The following is a 15,914-nucleotide window of genomic DNA, read 5'->3' on the forward strand; positions in this document are numbered from 1 at the left end:
CAATTCGTGATGTCGCATATATTTATGAACAATGATATAGAGAAAATATTAAAGAGAAATCCACAAAATTTCATATTCTATGAAAAGCATACATTCCTTCCACTTTGTTATGGTATAACTTTGTTACTGATTATGTTGAGCATAGCAATGATTACCCCTGCCTTCTGAAAGAGTTGAGCCAAGCGCTTTTTCATTGAAAATCAAGTATCTTGAATTTTCCAAAGCTAAATGAACTTGCCGGATTGACGTTTTCGGTTTAACTTTTATATTATTATAATTACACACGATAATAGCAAACACACCTGTAGGAAATTGAATTCATAGATAAAATTCTTCTATAGGACCTACACCACTTGGAATGTTCATATTACTATAAAAGATATTCGATACATGAGTTTCCCTCTCAGCAGAAAAAGATAAAATATCGACATTTGTTGGCAGTGATAATGTTCCCGAAGGGCCTATTTTTACTAAACCCTTTACCGTGAATTCATGGCCCGGTGTGAAAATGTCAACAGCGACGATAGGTACAAAAGTATAAATAATTAGTTCACGTATATTGACCCTTACGGAACAGCGCGTATAAAAATTTTATACTAATTTCATTTATTCATTCTCATTTTCAACAAAAAATATAAATGCACAAAACATATCATGCTAATAAGAAATAAGAATACACAGTCATATTCAAGATATGTCAAAATTTAGTATTATCACAAAATTGTAGGTTGCAAAGCAAATATTCATATCTACTATAATATTAATGTTGAAAATTGAGGGGAAGCTAAAAAGCAGGGCTTTTAATATGCATTCCCCTAAAAGCAAATATAATAAGGTAGAGAACATTTTTGGCTAAAAAAAAAGAAGAAAAAATCATGAGTAACTGTTTGTAAAATTCAAATGTTTGATATCTATTTGGGTATTTGGACCAATGTTCAATAAAACAATGTCCGTATTACCCCTGACATTGTGTATACTTTCAACATTTTTACATCTGGAATATCTACCTGTGAAATTTTTACCATGCACCGGATTAAACCGTTGATCACGTCTTACCTAGAGCTCTTGCATTCGTCTGGACTGTCTCGAGAATAATCATCCCAAACAACACCGGGAGGAAGAGCATCGGTCGCATTTCTAAAGTCAGGTTTTCACTGCAACTGCAACGCACAGATTCTGTTTTGAGGAGAAAACTAAATACCGACTGGCTCCAGAACCAGTTGAACACCAGTTCCGAAATGGATTGTGGATTGTGTTTTATTGAAACCTGACTACAATTTCAACGTATGGGCTCAACATGATGACATTAACGCATGGCAGCATAAAATAGTGATACACTGTCGCGTCAAATGAACTTCGCTAATTTTAGGACAGTCTTCTTTACCTACGTGTAAGCATTTGTTGCTATCAAAAGAAAGAAGGAGAGAAAGATAGATTACAAAAGCAAGGCTTATCCAGTCAGTGAGCACCCAGCTGTTTAGAAGTAAACAACCGTTTTGTTCAAACACGACGTGCATTCTATGAAAGAATTGATTACTTTGTCTTCCTCCGTCATAGCATATACCTCACTTCTCTTTTTTAAAGGGATGGTATAGTTTTGGTTGAGATGGGACTTCAGGTTTCCAACTTTTCTTTGTGGGTTAGGAAGAAACCTCTTATGAAATATGAAAGAGCATATAATTCTAAGAGGAATTCAAAGTTTATTAATATTTTGATGAAAATTGGTTTTGAAATGGCCGAAATATCCAAACAAATTGATACTAATAAAATTTGGGACCCGCCCTTTATTAGGATCACTTTGTTATATTTTGTTTTTGGATATCTCCGCCATTTCAATTTTCCTCAAATAGAAAAGTATGAATTCCTATTTGAATGAAATTCTTTTTGACATTTCATAAAGTCGTTTCTAAATATCTCACAAAAAGTTTAAAGCTCAATCCTCACTTCAGTCAATACTAGTATACCATTCCTTTAATAATCTCTTGCTTTCACGACAAGCTTTGTTTAAACTGGTTATGCATTGACTATGAGCAGTCACACATAACAGTTGACGGTGCATGCTTCTTTATGAATAACGCGTCCTTCCTAAATGAATTCGTCAATCAATTTACATTAGTCCAATATCTAATCAGTTAACATTTAGTTGTTTTTCTTTGTGTTGTAGTTTATTGATGATGTCACCACTATTCTTTTGGAGAAAGCTGCATTGTATAAAAGAAAAATGTTACTCGATACACTCAATATTAGATTGGATAGTAACTACCTTTGTATGTACTATGACATTTTCTTTAAAAAAGAATTAAATCAGGTTTCAGGACCGTCCACTATATAATCTCCTGCTCATTGAAAATGATGTATTCTCTATTGTGACCGTTATGAAATTAAGATAACTCATTATAATGAAATGAAAATATGATTTAATTACACATAACCGCGAGTATTCACATTAATCGATTTTTGCGTCGAGTTATTTTTCGTTCCCTATATACTGATTAACAAAGTGACCTGCAGTGCTCTGTGGCAACTAGTTAACAAAGTGCTTTAAATGAGCAACGATGTTTCGGTGTTTACTGTAGCCATGATAAAAAAAATAATAATACTTGACGAATTGCCTTTCATCGATGTATCCTGAAGTAAGCACCGATTATTCAGCGATTAGTAGGCCTATAGCTATATATGATAAATAAATGAATGAACAAATATATGTATCATATATAATATATCTCATGGCTTAAACTCAAATACTGATCATGACTAGTTCCAAAGAACATGATGAATGATTAATATCACATGATTACATCGTTTTACATAATATAGAAAACCAATCATGAACGGTTGAATAAAAGTGAACGGAAAAGAAATGGGACATAAACTATTTACACCATGTAGCGGTTTGCAGAGGTGCAATTGATGACGTCATTAGGTTTATAACCTTGCACAGGCGCCTTCCCCTATCATTGCTTAAAATAGAAAATGGCCCAAAGGCAAATTCCACACCACCAGACGTTCAAAATAATCACACTTCGACAAACACCATACAGTCAGGTAATCAAAACCCAAGAAATATGGACTTCGACAAATTTAATGTAAGAAGTTTTCTCGAAACAGTCGGATGCAATTACATGCATACAAATGCATATAATAATGAAGTGATAGGGGCTTATTAGTACCACACACAAGTATTGCTTCTATGTACCCAAATCCTCAATTTTCTTTCTTCATGAGTTAAAAAAGGTTGAGATTGTGTCCCTCGCATCAAACTATTCTTTAGTTGTAACACCTTAAAGAAGACGACCTTAAAGAATAGAATATAATTATTCTAGTTACTATATCGGTTAAAAATAAAAATGATTCTACTCATATTTTGCCGTGCACAAAGTGATGCCAACATTGCATAATCGCATTATATTTACTATGTAATTGTGAAGCCAAATTACAATTACATAAAGGCGATAAACTCAAAAACTCTCTTCACTTTCCTCCTTATCACTTTATTCTTTGATATTATTACATAACATCATCAAAACCAACGTGAAGACATTGAATATACATATAGCAACCATTTATCCACCACACTCGCAAATATATGAGGTGAGTAAAAAAATAATGTGTGTGTATGTGTGTATGTACATAATGTAAATAAATTATGTATATATATATATATATATATATATATATATATAATATCTGTCTATTCATAATCTTGATTAATAGAGAGCATATATATATATATATATATATATATATAATATATTTCTTTGCTCAAGTTGCACTAATAAATCATTCATTTCTGGTCAGTTTTCCCTGTTTTCATTATATATTTACACATATTATGCATATGTATTTCTTATATCTATCTATTCATAATACATATAAAGAGAGAGTGAGGGAGACAGAGGGGGGGGGGGGGAGGGGAAGGGGGGAGGGAGAAAAGAGAGCACGATGGGTTTCGATACATTTCTTATCACGCGACGTCGTGGTCCTTGGTCTAGAAATTCCTAATTATAAACCGAGAGACGGCTGTTGCGCAATTAGCGTGTTTGGCGATACAGACAGGGTATACAACTAGAAGATTAATCAACACGCATCAAGAAACATCTGCTTGAATAAAGGAGTGGTGATTATATCGATTCAACAGCTGGCAAAAAACAACAACACTTGCAACATATTATGACTCATCGGTTGAAGGTGCGAATATTGGAAAAGGTCATAATAACGTATTCTTGTTTCATGCATACATGCATTATGGCAAAGGTTGTTCCTGACAGGTAGAAAGCTTGCTCTAGGCTCGTTCTATACATAGCAACAATCAACGCATGCAAACTGGATCAACGTATTTGAGTTTATTAAGTGAAAACAGGTGAACCGAATAACTCGCAATTAAAGTCCTTCTCATGGAGACATATCCAGTGATAAGTTTGAACGATCCTGAACAGTAGCCTGCCCCTTCTTGGCCGTTCCACGTTGTTGTTGTTGTTGTTGTTGTTGTTGTTGTTGTTGTTGTTGTTGTTGTTGTTGTTGTTGTTGTTGTTGTTGTTGTATGGTATAGTTTTGGTTGAGATGGGGCTTTAGGTTTCCAAGTTTAGTTTTGAGATGATGAGAAACCTCATCAATTTCCTTATGAAATTTGAAAAAGCATGCATTCCAAGAAGAATTCAAAGTTCAGCTAATGAACATTGGTTTTGAAATGGCTGAGATATCCAAAAACAAAGAGGTCCTCGTAAAAGGTGTGACTCACATTTTATCAGGACCACTTTGTTTTACTTTGTTTTGGGATATCTCAGCCATTTCAAAGCCCATTATGCAATGCTATAGGAAGGGGAATTCAAAGTTTATTTGATAAAAATTTTCATCAAATAAACCTTGAATTCCTCTTCTTATAGAATTGTATGCATTTTGATATTTCCCAAGTGGTTTCTGATTATCTCAGAAAAAAGTTAAGATCTGAATCCCCCATCTCAACCCTCAAATATACCATCGCTTTGAGTACTTAACTGCTAAAACAGGATTTCTGGGGAATAGAAGAACATGAATTATATGACTGCTAGAGCATGGAGCTGCTAAGAAGCTCCATTGTTGAAGCTGATTTATTCTCTGATACACACAAATGGATGAAAGAAAAAAAAAGACTATACAAAGTCACAGCCGCCAAGATTATTGATTGCTTACCAAGTCTGGGAGCGATCAGCTGTCTCTTGCACAAGTAATTACAAAAACCAAAAATAAAATGGTTGCGTAAAACCAATCAATGCAGGAATTCAGTTGCACATCGAAAGGAGTAAATGACAGGTGGTGATGACAGAGATTACGAAGCGTAATGATGATGCAAATGATGATGATGATGATAATGATGATGATGATGATAATAATAATAATAATAATAATAATAATAATAATAATAATAATAAACAATATTGACACTACAAAAATAACAATCATAATCATCATCATTATCATCATCATCTTCTTCAGCACGATACCTGCCAGGTATCCACATACCAACACCATTAAAGAGGAACATATTAGTGAACACATGTAATATTGTTTGTGCCAATGGGGATTCGAACCCCTGACCTGCTCATAGAGTCCAGAGTATCATCCACTAAACCAACAAAAATTGTTAACATTGCAGTGATGATGGGGATTCTGCTTCCTAAAAATCAGATTTTACGTCTTCATAATTTACATTTCACAGCTACTGCATCATCTTGCCCAACGATCACTTCACCTGCTTTTTGAAAATAAAAACAAAAACAAACAAAAATGCCTTTGCTTGTCTTCCATGCCGTTAATTGGTCTGTTATTCCATGTAATTCTAAGTTGATAAAAAGCTATCATTCAGGACATTTATAATCTGCAAACACATCTTGTATGTATGCATTTTTTATTTTTTTTTTGCAAGCCGACCTACTTTTTGGGAAAGGACTGCCTCAAGTCATTTGCAATACCTCCTAGCTGTCCTCTGCAAAAGAGTGACTGGAGTCCTAAGCGGATCGGGGGGGGGGGGGCGCCCTGGGTGCACGCCCCCTATTTTTTCTTCTAAAACAAAAGGAAAAAAATTGGAAGTGGGCGCGGGTGCCCCCCCCCCCCTCAGGTTTTGAAGAAACCACCTTTGTAAGCTTTTTGTTTTGTTTTTTTACTTGTCAGCCAATGAAACCCGGAAGTGGCACCAGAAAATGTTTGCAGCCCCCCCCCCCCCTCCCCCTTTCGGAATTCCTGGATCCGCCCCTGGGAGTGGTTCTCAAAACAACTTGTGCATGTATAATATGTGGTTAGTTCCCTCATGCACATTCCCATAACACACACACACACACACACACACACATGCCCGTGGGATTCATAATTTTAACGGTGGCTTGACACAGTGCATATTTTTGTTTTACATCCCTCCAAAGACTCGTTAAAAAGATCATGGAATGGTTTTAAGACAAAGATGTTTGCTTATTGAAGCACAAGGTCTGGTGATCACAGTGCCGCAGAGGGACTCATGTTTACATGGTAGTCTACAAGGCCGATACTGATATCGATAGCGCTTTAATTACACTATCAATGACAAGCCATTGATTGCTAGCATGATATGGTGCACTATACCATGAATGACGTCACTGTATAGCACAGTTTTCTCCGTCAGAATTTTGTTTCTAACATCATTGACATAGTAATGATGTGTTTGGTCACATGACACTGAAATAGACCAATCAGTAAATAGGATTTCATTAATGAGGTATATAAAAACAAATATATTATAATTAAAGGAAAGCAAGATCCACACATGGCTGAGACCACATATGAATCATTTAATTTTGGTGAACTTGGATTCACATGCTGCCTTATCTCCCTTCTCAATGACCCCTTTCCTCTGAAATTGCTCCATTTGTGATGTACTTTGTGACCATGTAACAGTCTGTATATCTTGTTCTTTGGTCAAATTAATAATTGAACCATTTATAAGTAAATGGATCTGATGACAGTTATAGTTACCATAAGAACAATGATGATGATGATAATGGTGATAATGATGGTGATGATGATGATGATGGTGATGGTGATGATGATGATGATGGTGATGATGATGATGATGGTGATGATGATGGCAATGATGATGATAAAACAATATTAATAATGAAGATGATAACAATAATAATAATACCACACATGCGTACACACACATACAAGCATACATACATACATGCATACATACATGTACATACATACATACATACATACATACATACATACATACATACATACAAAATATGCATATACATGTATGTACTTATGTGTGAATATGTTTGCATACGTTCACGGGTAGCAAACCAAATTAGTAAACACACTTAGGCAGATACCAGAACCAGAAAGTAAAGTGACAGTACTACAAATACTTTATTTACATCAACTTTTTTTGAGTTGTAGGTTTCAAGAAACCTTTGCTTTTCAAAATGTTATTGCTCATTGACACCATGAAATTTGCATCAAAGAAGACAGATAAAATTTTGCATGCACTTTCCCTGACTGAATTCATTACTACAGTTCAGGTACGCATATGATATGTTGCCATTTTCTTCTAAAATTAGAAAAAAAATATATAGTTTAGAGCATTGTAAGAATGGAAGCATCATAAATGAATGTACAGAAGGATGATATTGAGTAGATTTTTTTTTCTAGAGAAGAGTATATATGATGGTTTTGGACATTCACACACTAAAATACAAATTTGATCATTCAACCGTAAGTATCCATGCTGACCCCTGACCCATCTTCCTCAATAAATTGTCCAGTAACAGTTAGTGGTCTTTGTCAAACTCCCTTTAAAACTGCCTGAATCCTGTCAAACTATTTAAAAACAATGAAATATTACAATTTGACATTTATAAGATTAACCTTCATTCCAGCCTAAACACATAACCAAGGTAATACTATATTGCACTATTTCCAACTTTGAATATACTGAAAATGTCCATAGAGATACAGTAGAACATACAACAATTCCGACTTGTACGTAGACTACAGATCCATTACTACAGTAAAGGAAAAAAAATGCTCCCTTTTTAACCTGTCAGTGACTGCATTATCAAATAAATGTAATGAAATGTCTCTCAATTCAGTGACTAAGATGAACTAATATATATATTCATCTATTTATTCAAACTCACTTCATATCTTCCAATCTACAAAACAAAACCCATCAGTAATTAACCAGCTTGACAATTTTTCCTTTGACCTTCATCACAAAAGTTTTGGTTTATCATTTTATATCTTGCTTCCTCTTTGTTCATCTTTGTCCCACTTTGCAGCAATGTATGATCTCATCAACGTACACCTTCAGACGATAAAAAGGATTTTATAAAAAGCAATATTATGAATGGACAGAATATATTTGGAAGAGGTACAAAACAATCAAGACAATCATGAGGTAGATAAAATATGAAAAATCCATCTATGATATTCATATGCAAATGTCATTTCTTTCTCCTACAGAAAGCTTGTTTAATCTTGAAAGAAAAAAAAATTGAAGGAAAAAATTAAATGAAAATGCCTACATATTTTTACTACTTTATTTATTTATCCATTTATTCATACTTACTTCATGTTTTCCACACTCAAAAGATTTTGAACAGAAGATCTAAGCAGCTCTACCCTCCCCCCCCAAAAAAAAAAGAATATCTAGCTAAAACATAACAAAATCAAAGCTCATCAACAATTAACTAAACTTTTTTTTTCATCCTGATTAAGATGACCTGTGTTGTAGTATCAGTCCAACATATGTTTCTGTCCACTGCACTCCTCCCAGTTGTCCACCAGTTTATCCTGCTGTTTGCCACGAGTCCTGTAGCTGAAATTCTCCTATGAACAATTTGATGATCATATGCAGTTCTTCCAACTCTCATAAGCTGAATATGTAGCGGATACTGGATATACTGTATAAGCGGTTATTTTCGTAAGAATTTAATTTTCGCGAATTTTGCGAATTCCTGATGGACCATGAATTTAACAACATGAGAAAATCTTGCCATACACTAAAGTGATAGTGCACTTACTACAGCCTCTTGTTGATTCGCAAAAACAACATCTTGAAAAAATGTCTTTGATCTCTTCATTCGCGAAAATAACAGCTTACACAGTAGTCGAATGCAAACATCTGGATGTTAAGTATGGTTCAGAAATCTCCTCGATGCCATGCTGACACTGGTAGATATATAACAGCTTTTCACGGGAAGCCCTTATCAATCCTGAGTATCTTGTAGAGAACAAAGTGCAAGACACTGAAGAGCATCAACCATCGGCAGCCTCCTTCGCCTTCAAGGGTGCAAATCGCATCTCCCTCGTGACGTCGTGTGGCGCGACCATCGACCGGCGGGCGTAGCGGTGCATGATGGTGGGGAGCGGGAAGATGTCGACCCACGCCTCGTCGTCGATCTGCTCGGCGTTGGCGTCAAACTTCAGTCCGTGCTTCCGTAGCCTCAGCATGTAGTCCGAGTGATACTTGCCATCTGTGTAGTCCAGGAACCGCTGGTAGTCTCTTTGGATGTCCTAGGGTGGGGGTTTCAAAAGGAAACCAAGCGATAATTTCAGGTGATTAAAACACAATGGGCAAAAGAATCTTTAATGAGGCAGCCCGTACTACTGTAAAGCCAGAAATGTTTGCATGCAAGAAACTTACGCAAATTTCGCAAGGAGCCAGGATTTTCAAAAGTAAAAAGCATACAAAAGGCTATTTCTACACAATGCATTGAATGCCAGCAGCAATGCACAAAATTTCTATGTCACCAGCTCCAATTTGCGAATTTTTCTGGTTCTACAGTAGTCCTATTGTCAAATGGTACTTATTCACACATAAATACATAAAAACTACCTTGTCTGTTGCTTTGGCATTGACTCAATGCCCAACTTTCTATTCTTCAATCAACTAGCTGGATGTTATCATTTCAGCCCAAGATATAAGATACTTCACAGGCAAACATAACCAAGCAATTACTTCAGGTGATCAACAAATGATGAGGAATCACAGGAAAGAATCTCCAATGAAGCATTCTACATTTTTCTTTTTTTTTTAAATGACATATTCATAAAGAAATACATGAAAGCAATTTGTCTGCCTAGTTTGACACTGATTTGACAACATCCTCTCTTTCCCTCAATAGACAAGTTGGACGTTGTGATGTCAGCCCAAGTTATAAGACATCGATTCTTTGCCTCTGCCCACTCTTTGCCAATACTCCAATAATGGATTGTATGTCCACTGACATTTATCAGTGACACCATAAACACTGTGTAAGCTGTTATTTTTGCAGGGGTTTAATTTTTGCGAATTTCGCGAATCACTGTTGGACCGCGAATTTGACAATACGCGAAAATGTCGACAAGCGCTAGGGTAATAGTGCACTTGTGATAGCCTCCATGTCAATTTGCGAAAACATCTGGCAAATATGTCCATGACCTCCTAATTCACAAAAATTACTGCTTATACAGTAGAGCAGGAGAGCCAGTGAATACGAAATATCTAGGAGACAGAGACAAGCTTACCTTGAAGTCAGTCTGTACCCAGTCTCTTGCCTGCATCTCATCCCGCAGCTCTCGATTAGTCTCATGGATACTGTCGATACAAAAAAAAAGAAAAAAAAAAGAATGGCAATACAGTGCACTCCCGCTACAACGAACACAGTTATAACAAAATTTCGTTATAACGAAGTAAAACTTCTGGTCCCAAAATGATCGCCATCAATGTCTATGGTACAAAATTCGCTTACAACGAACACGGTTATAGCGAAATTTTCATTATAACAAAGTCTTTTCCGAGCCCCACGGACAAAGAAAAACAAAAGAAATGTGCTCCGTTATAATGAAATGCGGATGGCTTTCGAAAATACGTATAATTGTATAGCGGAACAAGCATGGGCGAACGCTTCACATCACGATGTGTTCACTCCGTGTGTCACGCACAGTTTCCGTCAATTTTATGCTCTCTTTAATGTAATATCCAAACGAAATTTAAAAGGTACAGTGTACCATCCCGTTTCACATAGCTGCACAGTGTAAGATGAGTATTCAACAAACAGAATATGATATATGCGTGGTTTCCTTGTTTTTGTTATATATTGTATTTGTTCGGTTATAACGAAATTTCGTTATAACAAAAGAAAACTGGCGGTCCCAAGCATTTCGTTATAACGGGAGTGCACTGTATGTATTGTAATCTTTCTGACTAAAGGTGTTGTTTAAATTGTGTTAGAGTATGTCAGAGAATTTCAGTACTGTACAGAAAAAGTTACAAATAGATCCTTCTCATTCATGGGACATACATTTTTGCCCAAACCTGATTTGACATCAATCAAATGTGAAAGTGGAATTGGATATATTATATACCACACACTTCATGTCAATGTTATCTCAGTCACTTTGAAAAAGAAAATAATGACAGCTTCACAACCAGAAATCCCAATGTCGAATGGCAAGGTAACTACTCCAGGAAAAAAATGATTCTCCTGTATCCTGTATAACGTCGGTTGAGAACCAGTAGGGCGTTGTTGGTATTTTTTTTTTTTTTTGGGGGGGGGGGGGATCAGCTTGATCTTCTCTGTATTATGATGTCAATATTACATTATTTTCATTTTCAGTAAAATGTTACAAATCAAAACCACAAGGGCACTATTTTACCGGACATTTAGAACAATGCTTATAAATCTACACACTTTTGATCAAGTAAACTTTTCACTTCACTGAAATTGAATGTTACGTGTACTCTTAGGCTCAAATCGTAGAATGCAATAGTGCCCATCTGGTCCTCTGCTGAAAAAAAAAATATATAGACATCTGACATATCATACGGCAACCACTCACACTTTGTTCAGCCTCATGCATTCTTCTCTGTGTAGCTTGGCAACCCTGGCTGTCTCCTCCGCCGCCTTCCTCTCACACTCTGCCTTCGTTTCCTCTATAGCCTTCTTCAAGCGATAAGCAAAGTGAAACTGCAGCAATGACAAGGAATACAAAAAAGAAAATAAAACTTGGTTAAAGGGGTATTTAAGACAATATATATAATTTCAAATTGTGTAGCATCATGTACGGTGTAAGCTGTTATTTTCGTATACAAATATTTTCGCAAATGAGGAGGTCACAGACATTTTTGCGAGAAGCTGTTTTCGCGATTTTGACACCGACACTATCGTAAGCGCACTAATGCTTGACAGTTTGAGATATTCTTGCATGTTTCTAAATTCGCGGCCCAACAGTGATTTGTGGAATTCGCAAATATTAAACCATCACGAAAATAACAGCTTATACAGAAGTATATAAATTGATAGTGCTATGTATAGATTTGTGGAATTTATTGTGGTCCTTGAGCAGACACAAACAAATACTCTGAAAAACTCAAAACAGAATACACTGAACAAGAATGATGGCATACAGGCTCACATACTCTAGTAATGTAGCAATATTATCCATTACAACACCACTTCCTTAACAAGTTCACCTGTGTATAATCTATGCATACTTTCTTCATTTGTCCTACTTCCTTAAGCACCCAATCATGCATTCTCATGTGAAGCTGCTATGCCATCATTCCTGTTCACTGTGATTTGTTATGAATTTTGAACAACAACAACAACAAAAATAAACCACAACATATTACTCATCCCAATCACTATAAATTCTGAAACTCTGTACCCAGTATAAATTTATAGATGCTCAAATGCAAAAACCTAAAGATCATCTGGAGGTCTCCTTCAAGAGAATGCGTGCATAGTACAGAGTGTCTCTTCATCTCCCTGATGAGCAGTTTTCTCCTTTTAATAATGCCAAACTATTCTCATCGAGGTTGCAAGTATATTTGCTCAGAATTCAAAGTGAATATTTGCTCTACTGGATGATTAATACTCATTGATTGATAGATATGTTTCTAACTTTAATAGGCAGTGTAAGATGTATTGTTGCAATTAACTTGACTATACAAATGTACAATGTATACCATGTCACTTGTTCTATGAACTACTGAACAATATCTCAGTCAAAAGCATCACAAATAATGATCAACTTGAGATTCCAAAATCTAATTTCATACACATTACAGAATGAATGTGTATATACTTCATATCATCCTGGAAGAAAAACATAGGGACAGAAATATCTTACCCTTGCTATCTTCAGTGCTCTCGCGACAGCAAATTCCTTGGCAACCAGGAACTGCTTGCGGAGTTTGATGGTCGTCTGCTCAATGGCATCTTCCACCGCCTTCTTCTTGATGCGTTCACACTCCTCCCACTGTTGCCGTAGCGCCTCCTCCTTCTCCTTCCGGAAGGCCCACGTCAGCTTGGCGATGCGCTCCTCCTCCATCTGGTCTCTTGCCGCTTTGACCCTCGCCGCCGTTTCTTCGGCGATCTGTGAAGATTGAGTTTAATTTTCAGTTGTATCTATTCATCTGCATCTAACATACATGGTGAGGAGGAGTCTTGTTGCTGTGGTTGAGAGCTTGGGCTAAGAACAAATGTCTGCTTGTTCGAGCCAAAGTCACAAATGGCATCTAACAAATTTGGCACAATTAGTTTTGTTTTGTCTTTTTTCTCCATCTGAACTGCCACTCTCCAACTGAGAGCAAATTCACACTGCTCTGGACATCAGTTTGTCCAGGGCTCTGCTGTGTGAAAAGTTGTGATTCAAGTCAAGCATTACTGTACAGAGCAACCAATTTCAAAACCTTTAATAGCTAATCAGAATCCTGCACCTTCAGAATCGGTCTTCATTTTACAGCTTGATTTCAAACACAGCTTGTGAATGCCCCAGGTACCTCACAAAACAAGGCACTGTCAGTGAGAACTCAGCCAGACAGAGAACCTGTAAAATTTGATTTTTTTTTGCTCATTTCGCATGACATAAAAATACTGTGAAAATAAAAGTACAAATAATTTTTGCTTGTTATATCAAGCTTGTGTCATATGTAACACTAAATAATATTTTGATGCTGTAGAATTAAAAACGTGCAATTAATTCTCACCGACTGAACGCGAAAAATCCCTCATATGAACATTTCCACTTTTACAGTATATCTTTTTGAAAGACACTGACACTACTTGCAAAAGTTACAGAACAAGCAACTGTTCAAATTTCTCAATGAGAATGAGAAAGCACTACAGTATGGTTTGTTTTGTTGTGTACCAAAAACTTAATGAAAACCCAATACAGTATCACCAAATGTTCGCCGGCACCAGGATGTAGCTGAAATATTCTTTTGGGGTAGGGCAAAACACGTACTACATGAGTTATTTTCATGAAATGTAGTCTTTTCTTAGTGCTAAAGACTGATTTATTGACAGGTACCTAGCTATGAATTCCATGACATAAAAGAGTCTTGATGTTCCACACAAATAGAGGAAACAACAACCACAACAACAACTTGACTTCTTCATTTAGGGGGAGAGTTTTTTGGGATGGGCTGAGGATCGAAGACGGGGACCCAGAGAAAAATGACATCACGCTCCCTACCCGTCTAGCTTCCTCCAGGGCTCTCTTCTTCTCCTCCTCCGCCTCCCGATGAGCCCGCTCCAGGGATTCCTTCAGGATGCGGGCCGCTCTCGCCTCCGTCTCCTCGATGGCTCGTCTGACAGACTCCTCCTTGTCTAGCCTCCAGGCCTCGTGGGCTCGGAAGTACGCCGCCTCTCCAACATCTACAGTTCGAATTTAGTGCATGGAATATGAGGGAGCATGTGGGTCAAATCGAAAGTCACAATTAGGAATAAATCATGTTGGAAAAAAAAAATTGATGTTGCCTTTAAAAAGTCTCTCTGCAACTAGAACTTAGTAGAAGACCGTCCAAAGAATTCAATGTATTTTCACCTTTACCTTTCTAGCATAATGAAACAGCACTTGACTTATCTCTTTCAGAAAGCAGGGGGAATAATATGACCTTCAACATACATGTATGTCAGTAACAACTAGACGAGGGTATCATTGTCCAGCAGTGATATCTTTAACTGTTGTTGTCTTCTCATCCAGCGATGGCGGCAATGAAAATTTAAACATTCATAACTCATGTATTGTCTGATTTTCCTTAAACTCACCAATGTGTTCTACTAATATCGCTGAATTAACTGAAAAAATCCACAAAATATATGGGTTTCACTTCCCTTTAACTTTCAACAAAATGAAGAAATTCCCCAACAGATCAACCCAGACTACATTATACATAGAAACAACATTATTCATTCTCTAAATTCATGTAACGTTATTAAATGCTAAATTTGCAGTCTTGGGTAAAACCACCAAAGGTCTGTTTTGAAATCAGGTTAATTGATTCCTAGAAGAAATCATTAATTTATAGGGAATTTAATTGATTAAATAATCATTATGAGGTTTTAGAACTCTCTTTCGAATACTTAATAATGACTACTGAGGAACATCAATATCGATCACCAAAAAGAGTGTCAGTGATCAAGTCATATAATTATAAGAGTAAATACTTATCACCAGCACTGACACCACTCTATTCATGTATAAAAATGTTTAGCGTTTAATACGGTTTCATTTCAGCTAACATGTAATCTAAATTTATTTATTTTCGTGATGACAGCAAAGATCTGCTTGTCTGAAAAGAGTGTCTCGTCCAATTTCAATAACGATATGCTCGGCTTTCACAAGTTTTAAATGGTGACAGGCTCATAATACTACTTAATAATGCTGTTACTTTTGTCATACTTTGCTGTATTCCACGCCACACTTTAGGCATCCCACCGAGCCTCGGCTGCTCGGTGATCACCGGCCCGGGCGGCGGGGAGCACTCGACTGCAGAGTTCTTACCTTCAACGTTTTTATGCGCGATCCGCTGAGTTGTGAGCGTTGATCGCTCAAGCATACGCTCGAGTAATTCTGTAGAATTTTGTTTTCTTCTGCACGACCTCGTAGACATGATGTCCTAAGATTGT

At 36.5% G+C, this 15,914-nt stretch overlaps 1 protein-coding gene across 1 annotated transcript; it reads right to left on the bottom strand.

Moving 5' to 3' along the window:
- Nucleotides 1-9,228: 9,228 nt before the first annotated feature.
- On the bottom strand, nucleotides 9,229-15,898 carry LOC139744763 (uncharacterized). Its single transcript, XM_071655185.1, has 6 exons — nucleotides 15,790-15,898; nucleotides 14,479-14,660; nucleotides 13,132-13,377; nucleotides 11,839-11,966; nucleotides 10,525-10,594; nucleotides 9,229-9,531 (listed from the first exon to the last, which is right to left on the bottom strand). The coding sequence occupies exons 1-6, from the start codon at nucleotides 15,896-15,898 to the stop codon at nucleotides 9,274-9,276; spliced, it is 993 nt and encodes a 330-aa protein (XP_071511286.1). The 3' UTR covers nucleotides 9,229-9,273.
- Nucleotides 15,899-15,914: the final 16 nt, after the last annotated feature.

Source organism: Diadema antillarum, unplaced genomic scaffold, assembly GCF_040938485.1.
Source record: "Diadema antillarum isolate AM-2024a unplaced genomic scaffold, OU_Dant_1.0 seq00001208_RagTag, whole genome shotgun sequence".
Taxonomy (NCBI): domain Eukaryota; kingdom Metazoa; phylum Echinodermata; class Echinoidea; order Diadematoida; family Diadematidae; genus Diadema; species Diadema antillarum.